This window comes from Musca domestica, unplaced genomic scaffold (assembly GCF_030504385.1).
Source record: "Musca domestica strain aabys unplaced genomic scaffold, Musca_domestica.polishedcontigs.V.1.1 1, whole genome shotgun sequence".
Taxonomy (NCBI): domain Eukaryota; kingdom Metazoa; phylum Arthropoda; class Insecta; order Diptera; family Muscidae; genus Musca; species Musca domestica.
Window position 1 is genome coordinate 49899469 of NW_026712114.1, and position 16390 is coordinate 49915858.

The 16390-nt window shown below is 35.9% G+C and overlaps 1 protein-coding gene across 1 annotated transcript in view; it reads left to right on the forward strand.

Moving 5' to 3' along the window:
• The window catches only part of LOC101900714 (alpha-protein kinase 1), a 76333-nt gene extending 60257 nt beyond the window's left edge, over nucleotides 1-16076 (forward strand). Inside the window, exons 2-3 of the mRNA XM_005179549.4 lie at nucleotides 5208-5354; nucleotides 13661-16076. Of these exons, the coding sequence (XP_005179606.3) occupies nucleotides 5208-5354; nucleotides 13661-15797 (2284 nt within the window). The 3' untranslated portion in view covers nucleotides 15798-16076. The remainder of the gene's footprint in view (nucleotides 1-5207; nucleotides 5355-13660) is intronic.
• The last annotated feature ends 314 nt before the right edge of the window (nucleotides 16077-16390 follow it).

The window sequence follows — 16390 nt, forward strand, 5'->3', positions numbered from 1 at the left end:
AACGTTTAATATTAGCCCGAAATGCATGGAATTTTGCACATACAACCAAATTAGGCCTCAAAATAAGTATGCCAAATTTGATCGAAAACCTATTTTTAATTTTTGTCCTCCGCAGCCATAATATGCACTCTGTAATAACAATATTTGGGGAAATATATCAAATGCAGCTCAGAAATACCTTTGCTAAATTTTATCAAGATCTGTTCAAATTTGGATATAGCTCCCATATATATCTTTATCCGATTCCAAATTAATTGTGTACCAAATGGGCAATACAAGTCCGAATTTAAGAGATACAAATGCTTCGGCATATTTAGTCCTTTGAACTTTAAATTATAATTATAATCATAGCGTGTATGATTGAATTCTCCCATAAAAACTTTTAATTGTTATGCGCAGCTCTACTAAATTAGCAAAGTGGTGTAGGGTATCATAAAGTCGGCCCGCCCGACTTTAGGACTTTCTTTACTGGTTTAAATTTTATTGAATGAAAGCAAAAAATGTAGGAAATTGCATCAAATTTGACACTCTTCAAACGGCTAATGGAACCGTCACACGTTGTCCGAATGTTGCTCTGCGGTGTTTTGACCCATTCACGGCGAAGTGCTTGCTTGAGGTGATCGACACTTGATGAAGCGTGAAGGTGATGAAGCGAGGATCTTTATTTTGTAACCATTCTTGGGTGGCGCGTGCTGAGTGCGATGGTGCTGAGTCCTGTTGGAATTTCCATGGTCTTCGGCCAAAATGTTTGCGTGCCCAAGGCTTTAATACACCCTCCAGAATATTTTTGCGATAATATTCGGCATTTATTCTGGTGCCACGATCGATAAATATGAGCGACCATCGGCTGTTATGGCGGCCTACACCATCACCATGGCAGGCGCTTGAGTAAACACGATAATTTTGTTTGTTTGCAAACTGTTGGACAACGAATGTTTTCTCATCGGAGAAAACCAAATACGGCAGTTCACCACTTTCGACCAAGCGAAGCAAGTCTTTAGCTCTTTTGAGTCTATTTTCTTTCATTCAAATTCAGTTCAGAATTTCAATGGCTTTGTCCTGAGCTCATTTTTCAATATTTGCCGAATGGGATATTGCGATATGTTCAGCTCACGAGCCATTTTTCGGCCACTGCGACGCGGTTTACGATCAAGTCGCTTTTTTACTTTTCGAACCATTTCTGCTGATGTTGTTGTTTTCTTCCGTCCACTTCCTTGACGTTGGGCTACGCCACCAGTATCACGGTAACGAGCGATAGTACGAGACACAAACGATTTATTCACAATTAAATGCTGGAGTGCTTTAACGATAGCCACTTGTGGTTTTCCAGCCATATATAAAGAAATCACACTATCACGCTTGAATTCCATCCCCAATAACTTTTTTTCTGGAAAATTCTCACCAAAATGCTTTTGTACGCCTGTAAACAATATAATGAGTTGTCACTGGAATAATTTTAACAGCTGTCGGACGAGTGGCTTAGAAATGACAGCAGTCTGAAGTTTGTTGCACTTTTTTCATCTCACCCTGCATATAGTTAATTTTAAGGAAGAACACCGCAAAGTTGAACTCTGTTTCCTCATTACCAAATAATAGGTAAACTCGACATTGGGTATACTTTGTGAAGAGATCGTATGTACCCACTGAGAAACTATAACAACAAAGTTATTTGTTTTTTTCTTCTTTATATTGGAGAAATAGACCTAGACCTATAGACCTACACTGGAAGCTAGGAAGGATTCTATCTCTTGAGAAATCGAAATGTCGAATCACAGATAATGGGGCGAGTAGACTTGGCTGGCTTTAGTCTGTCTTCCCTTTCTGTATCTTTATTGGTCGGGATCTACAAATATTCTGTTCTTTGGTCTAAATGGTATGGTGAGAGGATTTAAAATATATCTGTATTTAAGCAAAAGTATAATACCCTCTCTACAAAGTATTGAAACTAAGTAAATAATACATTTATATACAAGTATTGCAAATTCCCATGCCGTTTACAGCTTTTGTGTTTTTTTTCTTTTCTCTTTTCATTTGCACTTCATAAAATGCGTTTATTTAAGAACTTGTTCAATTTTATGTGACCATAAAGTTGAACAAGTCGCCGCTGTGCACCAGTCGTACGCGTAACAGTAGAATGCGAAACAACAACGAACAGACACCAGGGTGTAAAATTCATTTCCGTTGAAAACAACAAGAACTACAACAACAACAAGTGATTGACTGTCAAACAATTTTCTATTTAAACTTGTTCTCCTTCTCTGCCTCCATCTATCTCCTCTTGCAATCATCGTATTAATAAAAACGCCTTGGGTATTAAATTTTTTTTTAAATCAAGGATTTTTTGTTGTTAACTTGAACTGAACAACGCGCCGAGCAACGAAATTCTAATATTTGTTTTTTGTTTTTTGCTTTTGCTCTAACATCAAAAACATAACTGAAAAACCATAACAATTTTCCTAAAGTCAGCCACCGAGCAACCTATAAACCAAGAGTGGCATAACCGTATTAGCAAACCGTAAAGCCGCTACTTCATACATGCATGTCGGCGGCATGCCAGTCAGCCATCCACTCCATCGTCCGTCGCCGTGGAGGTAACAGAAGTTTTGAACAAGTAACGAGATGTGGTATAAAAAGTTAGAACTCTGTATAAATTATTCGTAGCATTATAAAAACGTTAAAAAGTTTTGCAGAAAACCACGCAAAACACACCAACATCACGACCACCACAAGCACAAACAAGAACACATCGTGTGTAGTAGGGGGTGTGATGTGCGTATGTATTTTAAATATTTAGATGTATGCATTTTGAAATGTTGTAAGGAGTTCCAGGAGGTGGGACATCTTGGAGGAGCACCAATTTAACATTGTATATATTGTAAAAGCTAATGTTTTTTTCTTTTTCGGATAACATTTTCTGTACGAAAACCTTATACAAAAAAAAAAAAAAAAAAAAAAAAAAAAAAAAACAATTTTAAAAACATAATCCGGATAACTTTTTTTATACGAAATTGGCATCAGGAAAACATTTTCTATACGAAAACATTATCCGAATAATATTTTCTCTACGAAATCGTTATCCGGATAACATTTTTTGTACGAAATCGTTATCCGGATAACATTTTCCATATGAAAACATTATCCGGATAAAATTTTCTATAACAAAACATTACCCGGAAAACATTTTTTTATACGAAAACATTATCCGAATAATATTTTCTGTATGATAACATTATCCGGATAAAGTTTTCTATACAAAACCATTCTCCGGATAACATTTTCTATACGAAATCGTTATCCGGATAATATTTTCTACACGAAACCATTACCCGGGTAATATTTCCTATACGAAACCGTTACCCGGATAACATTTTCTATATCAAATCGTTATCCGGATAGCATTTTCTACATGAAATCGTTATCCGGATAACATTTTCCATATGAAAACATTATCCGGATAAACTTTTCTATAACAAAACATTATCCGGAAAACATTTTTTATATGAAAACATTATCCGAATAATATTTTCTATATGAAAACATTACACGGATAAAGTTTTCTATACAAAACCATTCTCCGGATAACATTTTCTATACGAAATCGTTATCCGGATAATATTTTCTACACGAAACCATTACCCGGATAATATTTCCTATACGAAATCGTTACCCGGATAACATTTTCTATACATTAAGCGGATAACATTTTCTACACGAAGACATTATCCGGATAAAATGTTCTATACGAAGACATTATCCGGATAACATTTTCTATACGAAAACATTGTCCGGATAACATTTTCTATACGAAAACATTATCCGAATAACATTTTTTAAACGGAAAAATTATCAGGATAACCTTTACTATACGAAGACATTATCCGGATAAAATGTTCTATAGGAAGACATTATCCGGATAAAATGTTCTATACGAAGACATTATCCGGATAAAATGTTCTATACGAAGACATTATCCGTATAACATTTTCTATACGAAGACATTATCCGGATAACATTTTCTATACGAAGACATTATCCGGATAACATTTTCTATACGAACACATTATCCGGATAACACTTGCTATACGAAACATTATCCGGATAACAATTGCTATACGAAAACATTATCCGGATAACATTTTCTATACGAAAACATTATCCGGATTAAATTTTCTACACTAAAACATTAGCCGGATTAAATTTTCTACACGAAAATATAATCCGGATAACATTTTCTATACGAAAACATTATTCGGATAATATTTTCTACACAAAAACAATATCCGGATAACATTTTCCAAACGGAAACATTATCCGGATAAAATTTTCTATACGAAGACAATATTCGGATAACATTTTCTATACGAAAACATTATCCGGATAACATTTTCTATACGAAAACATTATCCGGATAACATTTTCTATACGAAAACATTATCCGGATTAAATTTTCTACACTAAAACATTAGCCGGATTAAATTTTCTACACGAAAATATAATCCGGATAACATTTTCTATACGAAAACATTATCCGGATAATATTTTCTACACAAAAACAATATCCGGATAAAATTTTCTATACGAAGACAATATTCGGATAACATTTTCTATACGAAAACATTATCCGGATAACATTTTCTATAAATAATTAATTTCGTTTTTATAAAAACTTTTATCATTCGATGTGCATTTTTATGTTACTTCATCGATTATAATTACGAACAAAAATGCTAAAAAGCTATTTTGAAAAAAGCTCAACTTTTTAAAACTACTCTTAAAATGAAAACAAATTAACAACCGTTAATGGAAACTTTTTAATGGCACACTAATCTTTCGAAGTGTTATTAGTACCTTCAATGCAGCGACTTACTTTAAAGGCCAAAAGAACAAGGGGCAAGAGGAAAATAATAACAATCACTGGACAAGTAAATGCAAAAAAATCCTAGGTAAACTGTTTACAAAACTTCTGTCAACATTCTGGCCAAGGCACATTGAGTGTGGCCATTAGTATGCGGCAGCAGTAGGGCCATTGCTTGTTTACTTAAAATTTAAATAATTTGTCTCGAAAAGCTAGGCAAATTTTCAAAGAATAAAGTAGCGTAAGAAACAATAAAAACCCAAATGTTGTGTTTTTTGTTTTGTCTTCTTGAACACTTGTCTGCAGTAACATTTTGTTTTAAATTTTCTTCGTTTTTTTTGCATTTTTCCAGGCAACCTTCGGATCGTAAGAAGGAGCACATCAAACGTCCAATGAACGCATTTATGGTTTGGGCCCAGGCGGCTAGACGTGTTATGTCTCAACAACATCCACATTTGCAAAATTCCGAATTAAGCAAATCTCTGGGAAAATTATGGAAGTAAGTAAAAAACGTAGCTACACACACACAAAAATTTCCACACAAACACTCTGCCATATGCATGTAATAATCATAATCATTAATGACAAGTGGTCCCACTTGAACAATCTCAAATAATTATTATTATCCACATGTAAATCGGTCTAATATATAAGGAAAATTGGCAGCCACATTGTAATTCAGAAATCGTTTTTTGTCATCGTCAATTTCTAAAATATTCATGAAAGTCGAAAGTAAAAATATGAAAACTAAGGCAGATTAATACTAGGATTAATACAAAAACATTATCCGGATAACATTTTCTATACAAAAACATTATCCGGATAACATTTTTCTATACGAGAACATTATCCGGATAACATTTTCTTTACGAAAACATTATCCTGAAGGCAAGAGCGTATGCCTATGATATAGAGTACTGGAAGGAATTAAGTGGCACAACATAGTAATTCAGCGATTGATTTGAGATGGATAGTCAATCATATAGCGGAATTTACACTAGATTATGTACAAAAAATACAAAATAGTACAATATTGCAATTGGGTATTGGAATGGAGTTTCAGGTTTGAAATTGTGCATTAGGTTGATTCCTGGCGAAAAGTGTTTAAAAAAGACTAGATTGGAAATCAAGTGTGAATACTTAATAGGATACGAATAGTATTTAATGGTAACATTTTTATCGATAACTAGTCAACATTTTTCCCTTTTGTATGAGGGTAATTTCTGGATGAGAGAGCGCCATAAAGAAAACAAGTAAATAAGAAGAAGAACTAACATTTAATTGAAAATCGTTATATGGGGGATATACGTAAACGTGAAACTGCATACGACAATTTTGACATAGGCCTTAGTACCTATTACGAACTTTAAATACGAAATTTTAAATAATTCCGCTGAATAATGTCGCTAAAGTCATCAAAATACCTAATAGGGAGGTACCGTTGTATAGGGGCTATACGAAGACGTGGACCTGCATACGAAAATTTGTGCATTGATTGTAGTACCCTTTAAGACCTTCCAATACGAAATTTGAAATAATTTCGGTAAATAATGTCGCTAAAATCATGAAAATACCGAATATCGGGAGGCACCGTTATATGGTGGCTATATGAAGACGAGGACCTGCATACAAAAATTTTTGTCATAGGCTGTAGTACCTATTACGAATTTCAAATACGATATTTAAAAGATAGCGTGATTGCAACAGGCAGACGGACATTGTTTGATCTTAGAATTTTACGCTGATCCAGAATATATATTTTATAGGGTCAATTATGAATATTTCGGGAGTTACAAACGGAGTGACAAAGCCCTCCATAGAACGGTGGAGGGTATGAAAATTATACAACATTGTTATCCTTTATTCGAATGTTGCTCTGCGGTATTTTGACCCATTCCCGGCAAAGCGCTTGCTTGAGGTGATCGACACTTTGGTATTTTTAGTGCCAACCTTGCTTTTCACAATACTCCAGACACATTAGTCTAACGGATTGGTATCCGGAGATTTTGGTGGCCATTGTGCACTGGAAATGAAGCGAGGAAACTCATGTTGTAACCATTCTTGGGTGGCGCGTGCTGAGAGCGAAGGTGCTGAGTTCTGTTTGAATTTTCAAGGTCTGCGGCCAAAATGTCTGCGTGTCCAAGGCTTTAATACAATCTCCAAAATATTTTCGCGGTATTATTCGGTATTTATTTTGATGCCACGGTCGATTTATACGAGCGGACAGCGACTATCAGCTGTTATGGCGGCATACACCATCACCATGGCCGGGGCTTGAGTTCTGGTGGTCAACCGAAGGTGTACATTTTCAGCTGACCTCTTTGGCAAGTAAAGACGATCGTTTTGTTTATTTACAAACTGCTGGACAACGATTTTTTTCTCATCGGCAGTTAACCACGTTCGGCCAAGCGAAGCAACTCTTTAGCTGTTTGAGTCTACTTTCTTTCTGTTGCGGTGAAAGTTCTGCACTTCTTGGAATTTCAATAGCTTTACCCGGAGCTCATTTTTCAATATTTGCCGAATGGAATATTGTGATATGTTCAGCGCACGAGCCATTTTTCGGCCACTGCCACGCGGTTTTCGATCAAGTCGCTTCTTTACTTTTCGAACCATTTCTGCTGACGTTGCTGTTTTCTTCCGATCACTTCCTTGACGTCGGGCTACGGTTCCCGTATCACGATAACGAGCGATGGTACGAGACACAAAAGATTTACTCACGTTTAAATGCTGGAGTGCTCTTACGACAGTTACTTGTGGTTTTCCTGTCAAAAATATAAAGAAATCACACTATCACGCTTGAATTCCATAACGAATAACTTTTTTGCTGGAAAATTCTCACCAAAATGCTTTTGTACGCTTGTAAACAATATAATGAGCTGTCACTGAAATAATTTTAACATCTGTCGGACTAGTGGCTTAGAAATGACAGCAGTCTGAAGTTAGTTGCAGTTTTTACATCTAACCCTGTATATTCATAATCAGCACAAAATTCTAAGTCGATTTGACGATGTCCATCTGTTTGTTTGTCCGTCTGTTGAAATCACGATACACATTATTTGACGTAGAGCTTACAAATTTAACAGAACAATTTGTATTGTGTCTAGGATGGTTTTTTATACCCTACACCACAAGGTGGTCAGGGTATTATGTCTTTGTGCATTTGTTTGTAACAGGTAAAAGGAAACGAGATAGACCCATAGTTTCTTTTGATGATATGCATAGAATCACATTCTGAGTCGAATTATGAATGTCCGTCCGTCCGTCCGTCTGTCCATGTATTTTTGTAAACAAAGTACAGCTCGCATTTATTGTCCTATCCAGATGAAATTTTGCACAAATCATTTGTTTGAACCAAGGACAAACCCTATTGAAATTGGAGAAAATCGGTCAAAATTTAGATATAGCTCCCATATATATCTTCGTCCGATTTGCCTTTTATTGTGCACCAAACGTGTAATATCAGTCCGAATTGTATGAAATTTTGCACGTACTATCAGATTGGACCTGAAAAAAGTATGCCAAATTTGATCGAAATCGGTTCAGATATAGCTATAGCTCCCATATATATTGTTCATCCGATTTGCCATTTTTGTCCTCCGCAGCCGTAATATGCACCCTGTAACAACAATATTTGGGGAAATATATCAAATACAGCCCAGAAATACATTTGCTAAATTTTATCGAGATCGGTTCAGATTTGGATATAGCTCTCATATATAACTTCGTCCGATTTATCTTTGATTGTGCAACAAACGTCTAATATTTGGCCAAATTGGATGAAATTTGGCACTAACGACTGAATTGAGTCTAGAAGCTAGTATGTCAAATTTGGTAAAAATCGGTTCAGATATAGCTATAGCTCCCATATATACTGTTCATCCGATTTCTCATATTCGTTACCCACAGCCGTAATATGCACTCCAACGAGTGCATACCCACGATATTCAGGGAAATATATCAAATACAGCTCAGAAATATCTTTGCCAAATTTTATCGAGATCGGTTCCGATTTGGATATAGCTCCCATGTATATTTTTATCCGATTTTATCAAATTAATTGTGCACCAAATGGGCAATACAAATGCTTCGGCATGTTAAGTTTTTTGAACTTTAAATTATAATCATAGCGTGTATGATTGAATTCTCCCATAAAAACTTTAAATTGTTATGCGCAGCTCTACTAAATTAGCAAAGTGGTGTAGGGTATCATAAAGTCGGCCCGGCCGACTTTAAGACTTTCTTTACTGTTTTTTTTTTTTTTTTATTGAAAATGAGATATATCGGTCCACGTTTTGGAATAGTCGCCAAATAACGGTACCTCCTGATATTCGTTATTTTGATGATTTTCGTCCCATGTTTAAAAATTGGTATTTGCAGGATTTGGACTTGTCTAAAAATTGGTATTTGTAGTTCATAATGGGTTCTAGCTCCGGTGGCGATATATTGTGTATATAGGTTCACGTTTTGATATAGCCCCCATATAACGATACCCCTCGATATTAGGTGTTTTATGATTGGTATTTGTAGGTCATAATGGGTGGCGAAACATTGTAAGTATAGGTCTACGTTTTTGTTGCAAAATGATTTGGCTTAATCCCTTTATCGTTGTTTTTATAGAAACAACGTTTGTTTATTATTGGAGAAAAATGTTTTCTATACCCACAGGGCCGGCCGAACTTCATGTTTTTTACTTGTTATTTATTTTACTTTGTATTCTTGTGAAAAGCATTATAACGCAGTATTGATATTCAACTGAAACCGATAATAAACAACTGCATTACTAGTTAATATTCCATCGGAATTAATTTAAAAATCTTATTCTCTGAACTAAAACCTCGTATCATAATTTTTAATTAATTTTCCTCCGGCTTTTGATGTTAAAAATCGCACAAGCAAAAAAACCGAATACAAATAATTATTTGTTTTGTTCGCATTATAATAGATCAGTTGTTTTATTTGATTTCATTTTTTTCCTCTCTTTAGCCTTTGTTAATTTAAATATATTGAATAAAAATAAGTGCAAACAAATTTGTATAAAAAAACACAGAATGCTAGAAAAATTTCATGGTTCATTTGTAGTTTCGCATTGATAAGGGAAAGACAATTTCATGATTAATGCCTCTCTGTACACAGACGGAATCAACGGAATTGTCATGGATGGATGATTATTTATTTTTTTTTTTTTTTTTGGTTGTTTCACTGATAAGCATTTTGTATTATTCTGATTAAATTCTTGGTTATGTTAGACTCAGCAGCGGGTGTAAACCTCAAATGAATTTGAATAGCATTTATATGGAATAGGTGGGTGTTTAAAGAAGCATTGAACTTTCAGGGCTAAAGTACAGAATTATTGCCAAATTATTAAGATTTTTATTTTTTTTGAAATGAACTGTGCTAAGAAACGTTGAGTTTCCAAGGAGTGGTATAAGCAACCTTATATGGATTTTAGATTTATTTAGAATTTTATTTAGTCGTATTGAACCTAAAGAACGCACATACTTTATTTCAGCGAACACAAATCTGTGCTTAGCTCAAATACATCATGCTAATAAAAACTCGTGAGCATTTGAATTCACCTTTTCATGGAAATTGTCATAGAAAATATTCTTCAAATTGGTAATATTTTTAAAGGGGATATTAGTAATTCTTCATTCGTAGCGTTGAACTAATTCCACAAAATTTGAAAAGTGAAAACTGTTGCCAGCAAGTTTTTTTATAAGTAATTTTTTTTTACATAAAAATATTAGCCGTTCTAAGTTCAATGACATTGACAGTAGATGTCAAAGATTGTTATATCAACTTTGAGAAATCGTAAATGAATTACTTGCAATTTTGAATTTATTATTGACATTTTCGAGTGGACATATTAATAAAACTGATTGATATATTAATATATCATATTTAAGAACTAGGCCAATGACAATAAATCATAAACAGCGATATATGTGCTATAGACCGAAATATTATGTAGTAATGATATTCGACAGTGCCAACTTCAATGCCATTTCTGATTCCTAGAACCTTATCACTTAAGGTCTACGAAGAGTTACACTGATGCTAGAAGGGCATCGCCATATTTAAATGAGTGAAAGTTTTAGTTGCCTAATCCTACACCACTTTGAATATTTTGTTTGGTTAATACCCGTAACCAATAATATTTCACCAGGTAAATGTGACATTGAATGGACAAGTGCTCTGTTCACCTGCTGACCACTAACAGATGCCTTATTTGAAAGTAAAGAAAGTTTTTCGGCCCCGCCCGACTTTATGATACCCTACACCACTTTGCTAATTTAGTAGAGCTCCGCATAAAAATTAAAATTTTTTATGGGAGAATTCAATCATACACGCTATGACTATAATTATAATTTAAAGTTCAAAGGACTAAATATGCCGAAGCATTTGCATCTTTTAAATTCGGACTTGTATTGCCCATTTGGTGCACAATTAATTTGAAATCGGATAAAAATATATATGGGAGCTATATCCAAATCGGAACCGATCTCGATAAAATTTGGCAAATATATTTCTGAGCTGCATTTGATATATTTCCCTGAATATCGTTGTTACGGAGTGCATATTACGGCTGTGGGTAACAAATATAACAAATCGGATGAACAGTATTTATGGGAGCTATAGCTATATCCGAACCGATCTTCACCAAATTTGGCGTACTAGCTTCTAGACTCAATTCGGTCGTAAGTGCCAAATTTCATCCCATTTGGGCAAATATTAATCGTTTGATGCACAATCAAAGGTAAATCGGACGAAGTTATATATGGGAGCTATATCCTAATCTGAACCGATCTCGATAAAATTTATCAAATGTATTACTAAGCTGTATTTGATATTTTCCCCCAAATATTGTTGTTACAAACTGCATATTACGGTTGCGGATGACAAAAATAACAAATCGGATGAACAATATATATGGGATCTATTGCTATATCTGAACTGATTTCGATTTGAAATACTTATTTTCAGGTCCAATCTGATCGTACGTGCAAAATTTCATACTATTCGGACTGATATTACACGTTTGGTGCACAATTAAAAGCAAATCGGACGAAGATGTATATGGGAGCTATATCTAAATTTTGACCGATTATCTCCAATTTCAATAGGGTTCGTCCTTGGGCCAAACAAATGATTTTTGCAAAATTTCATCTGGATAGGGCAATAAATGCGAACTGTACTTTGTTTACAAAAATACATGGACAGACGGACGGACGGACAGACAGACGGACAGACGGACGGACATGCATAAATCGACTCAGAATGTAATTCTATGCAGATCATCAAAAGGAACTATGGGTCTATCTCGTTTATTTTTGCCTGTTACAAACAAATGCAGAAAGACATAATACCCTGACCACCTTGTGGTGTAGGGTATAATTAAAACTTCATAGTACGAAAGAAGTGAGATTTCAGAAATTAGAGAAAAAAACGAAGGGCTTTTTACATGTTAACAACTCAAAAACCAGCTAAGTTCGGCCGGGCCGAACTTTTTATACCGTTTATCATTAGGAAGAAACTTGAACGTACAAAATCATTTTAGTGAGAATTTTCCACAAAAAAAGTTATTCGTGATGGAATTCAAGCGTGATTGTGTGATTTCTTTATATTAGGTTGGAGCACTCCAGCATTTAAATGCGAATAAATTTTTTGTGTCTTCTACCATCGCTCGGTACCGTGATACTGGTAGCGTAGCCCGACATCACGGAAGTGGACAGAAGAAAACAGCAACATCAGCAGAAATGGTTCAAAAAGTAAAAAAGGGACTGGATCGAAACTCTCGTCGCAGTGGCCGAAAAATGGCTCGTGAGCTGAACATATCGTAATGTTCCATTCGGCAAATATTGAAAAATGAGCTCGGGGTAAAGCCTTCAGTTGACCATCAGAAACCAAGCGCCGGCCATGGTGATTGTGTGAGCCGCCATAACAGCAGATGGCCGCTCTTCGCTCGTATTAATCTACCATGGCATCAGAATAAATGCCGAATATTATAGCGAAAATATTCTGGAGGGTGTATTAAAGCTTTGGGCTCGCAAACACTTTGGCCGCAGACCTTGGACATTCCAACAGGTCTCGCGCCACCCAATAATGGTTACAAATTGAGGTTCCTCGCTTCATTTTCAGCGCACAATGGCCACGAAAATCTCTGGATACCAATCCGTTTGACTATTATGTCTGGAGTATTTTAGAAAGGAAGGTTGGCACCAAAGCGCTTTGCCGGGAATGGTCCAAAGTACCGTGAGCAACATTCGGGCAGCGTGTGATGGTTTCACTGGCCGTTTGAAGGCCATAATTCGCCAAAGGTGACCAATTCGAACAAATCTACATTTATTGTAAAACTGGATGCTATATCCGACATTTTTGCTTTCATTCAATAAAATTAAAAAAATGTTAAAATTATGGCGTTTAACTTTGTTGCAGTTTTTTTTATCTCACCTTGTAAAAAGATGTATCGGTTTTCACATTTTTCGTCTATCCAAAAAAAAAAAAACAATATTTTTTGAATACAAAACTGTAGAACCTAAGATGTTTTTTTTTATAAAAAAATGCAATATGGTTGAGTATCCGTCTCTTCTTGAGAAACATATTTTTATGATACCTTACATACATTAAGTTTTCTACAAAATTCTTTTTCTTTCGTACAATTTTTGTGTACTTATTTTATCAACTTTTTAGTTTGTGTTTTTCTCTTTTCATTGTAAATTCTCTTTGGTTTCTCTTACTACTTTAAAAGCTACAAATTATTAATATTCTGTATTTTTTCCACCTCCTCTTTTTTTCTTCCTTTAGAAATCTTAAAGACTCTGACAAGCAACCATTTATGGATGTGGCAGAAAAATTACGCAAAACCCATAAGCAGGATCATCCGGACTATAAATATCAGCCACGAAGGAAAAAAGGACGTAGCCTTACGTCCAGTGCAGTGCAATGCAACAGCGATGGCCTAAAAACGGAAGCATCTGTTACGGCAATGATAAATGGTGCTTCGGTCATACCCAACAACAGCAACAAGAGCCACACCAATAGCTCTACAGGAATAACAACAACAACAGAAACACAAACCAAATCAAATACAAATGGTCAGAACAGAAAACTGTCGACGGCAGCAGCAACCAACAGTCATTTGTCAGCAAAAACCATGGCAACAGCTGGAAGTCGGGTGAATGGCAACAAAGCCAATGGCAAACAACAAAGGAACCGTGAACAAATACAACAACAGCAGCAGCAACAGCAGATACTGCCACTGAATGGAAAATCTTCATCATTTGCCATGGATATTAATGAAACGTTAAAGAATTCCTGTAAAAATGTGTCATTGTTGACTCAAGGTCGTCTTTTGGGATCCAGTGGGGCAGATGAAAGTTCAGCAGATTTTCTATTTAGTCGTTATGATTACACTAAATCTTTGGATTCACCTGGTTCAACGAGTAGTTCATTGCTGTCGTGTGCCACCACACCCAATGATTCGCAACCCCTGACTCCACCAGCCACTCCATACTGCAATCAGCTGCAACGTTTCACTGGCCAACATCAGCAACAACGCCAGCCATCGAGAAATTTATTGCAGCAACAGGTTAGCGATGTTGCCGCTGGTGGTCTAAGTGAATATCAGCTACTTAACATTGAAGGACGTGAATTTATATCCTTGGATGAATATAACTATAATGCAGCAGGAGTGCCGGCAGCCAATAATGGAGGTGGTGCTCCTCTAGCAATAAATGTCGATATTCATGATGGAAATCATCAATATTCCTCCTCCCCCTCCTCCTATGCTCTGCAATTTTATGGCAATCAACAACAACAGCAGCAGCAACAAGAACAGAATAACCACCAACATAATTCTATGGAATTTCAAAATTATGGACATCTTGGTAGTTCAGCTGGCTATACATCGGTGTATCGCCACACAAATTGTGCTTCATCTCCTACGATGCACACCATTGAACCTTTAAATTATTTCAACATATCCACGCCACCGCCAGCCACAACAGCTCACTCTCCTCTACGTGCAACAACCACATCGCCCTTCGCCAAGACCCCCACTCACAGTGTGGGAATGCCCAAGATGATGGCGGCCACCACCACAACTGCTACTCTGAATGGACATGTACACCAGTATATGGCGCCATTTGTTGTTGCAACGGATATAACGTCGGAAGTTGCTGTTGGCAATGCCAACACTAATGAAGATGTTGAAACCAGCATTGAACAATATTTTATGGATCAAATAATGCCCATCGAGGCGGCTACAGCCACCAACATCAATGGCACAATGCAACAATCCAGCACCCCCTCCTCCGCTTCCCTTACGTCTGCCACAACGAACAAGACACCAACATCTGGAATTTCTTTGAATAATTCTGCAAAATCTCTCATGTATGCGGCAAAAATTTCACACTCCGATACACATGTGCTCGAGGAACATGCAATAGCTGCCAAAAAGTTATGTCTACCACCGACACCATCATCGAGCAATTCGGCCACATCCTGTTCATCATCTTCGCTGTCGCCAAACAAGTTTTCACCTACATCACCCACAGCCACTACTGTGGCAGATAATATGAATTGTTATTATATGTCAGCCCAGATGCAAGGTACAGCGGGAGCCTTAAGCTCACCTATGGGAGCAGGAACAATAACCACAGATGCACATGTCGACACAGCAATGGGACATTCTGTTAATGAAACTGATTTCCCCAACCTCTATGGCCACCATGGAAATGTGCAACACAGTCATCAACACCAGCACCAGCAACAACAACACCAACTCGAACACCATCTTTCGTCCCACACCATGTCAAGTCTTTCAGTCAGCCATCACCATCTCCAGCAACATCATCAACAAGACCAACAGCAGCAGCAACAACAGCACCTCCATCATCATCAACAGCAGCTCTTGCAGTGGAATGCTACTTATAATGTATAAAAAAAAGACATAACATTTAATTAGTTCTTAACAATATTTACTTAGCTTGGCTAATGAAATGACAAAAACAACTCTATGGTATACTATAGGCAAGGATAATAGCCCATATTTTTTGTTCTTAGCGATAGACAGACAGTATTTTTAAGCCTATCCGATAATTGGATTGTCCTATTACCGTATGCAATTTAAGTGGTGGCTTTTAAAACACATTGCTTCTTTTTTATTGCAATAAAGCAATAATTAAATATTTTCGTATTATTAATTTTATATAAACAATATAGTTGGAATGAAATAAAATAAAAAATTATACAAATTAATAAAACATGATTTGAATTGAAAAAAAAAAAAAAAACAGTAAAGAAAGTCTTAAAGTCGGGCGGGGCCGACTTTATGATACCCTACACCACTTTGCTAATTTAGTAGAGCTCCGCATAACAATTAAAAGTTTTTTTATGGGAGAATTCAATCATACACGCTATGATTATAATTATAGTTTAAAGTTCAAAGGACTAAATATGCCGAAGCATTTGCATCTTTTAAATTCGGACTTATATTGCCCATTTGGTGCACAATTAATTTGAAATCAGATAAAG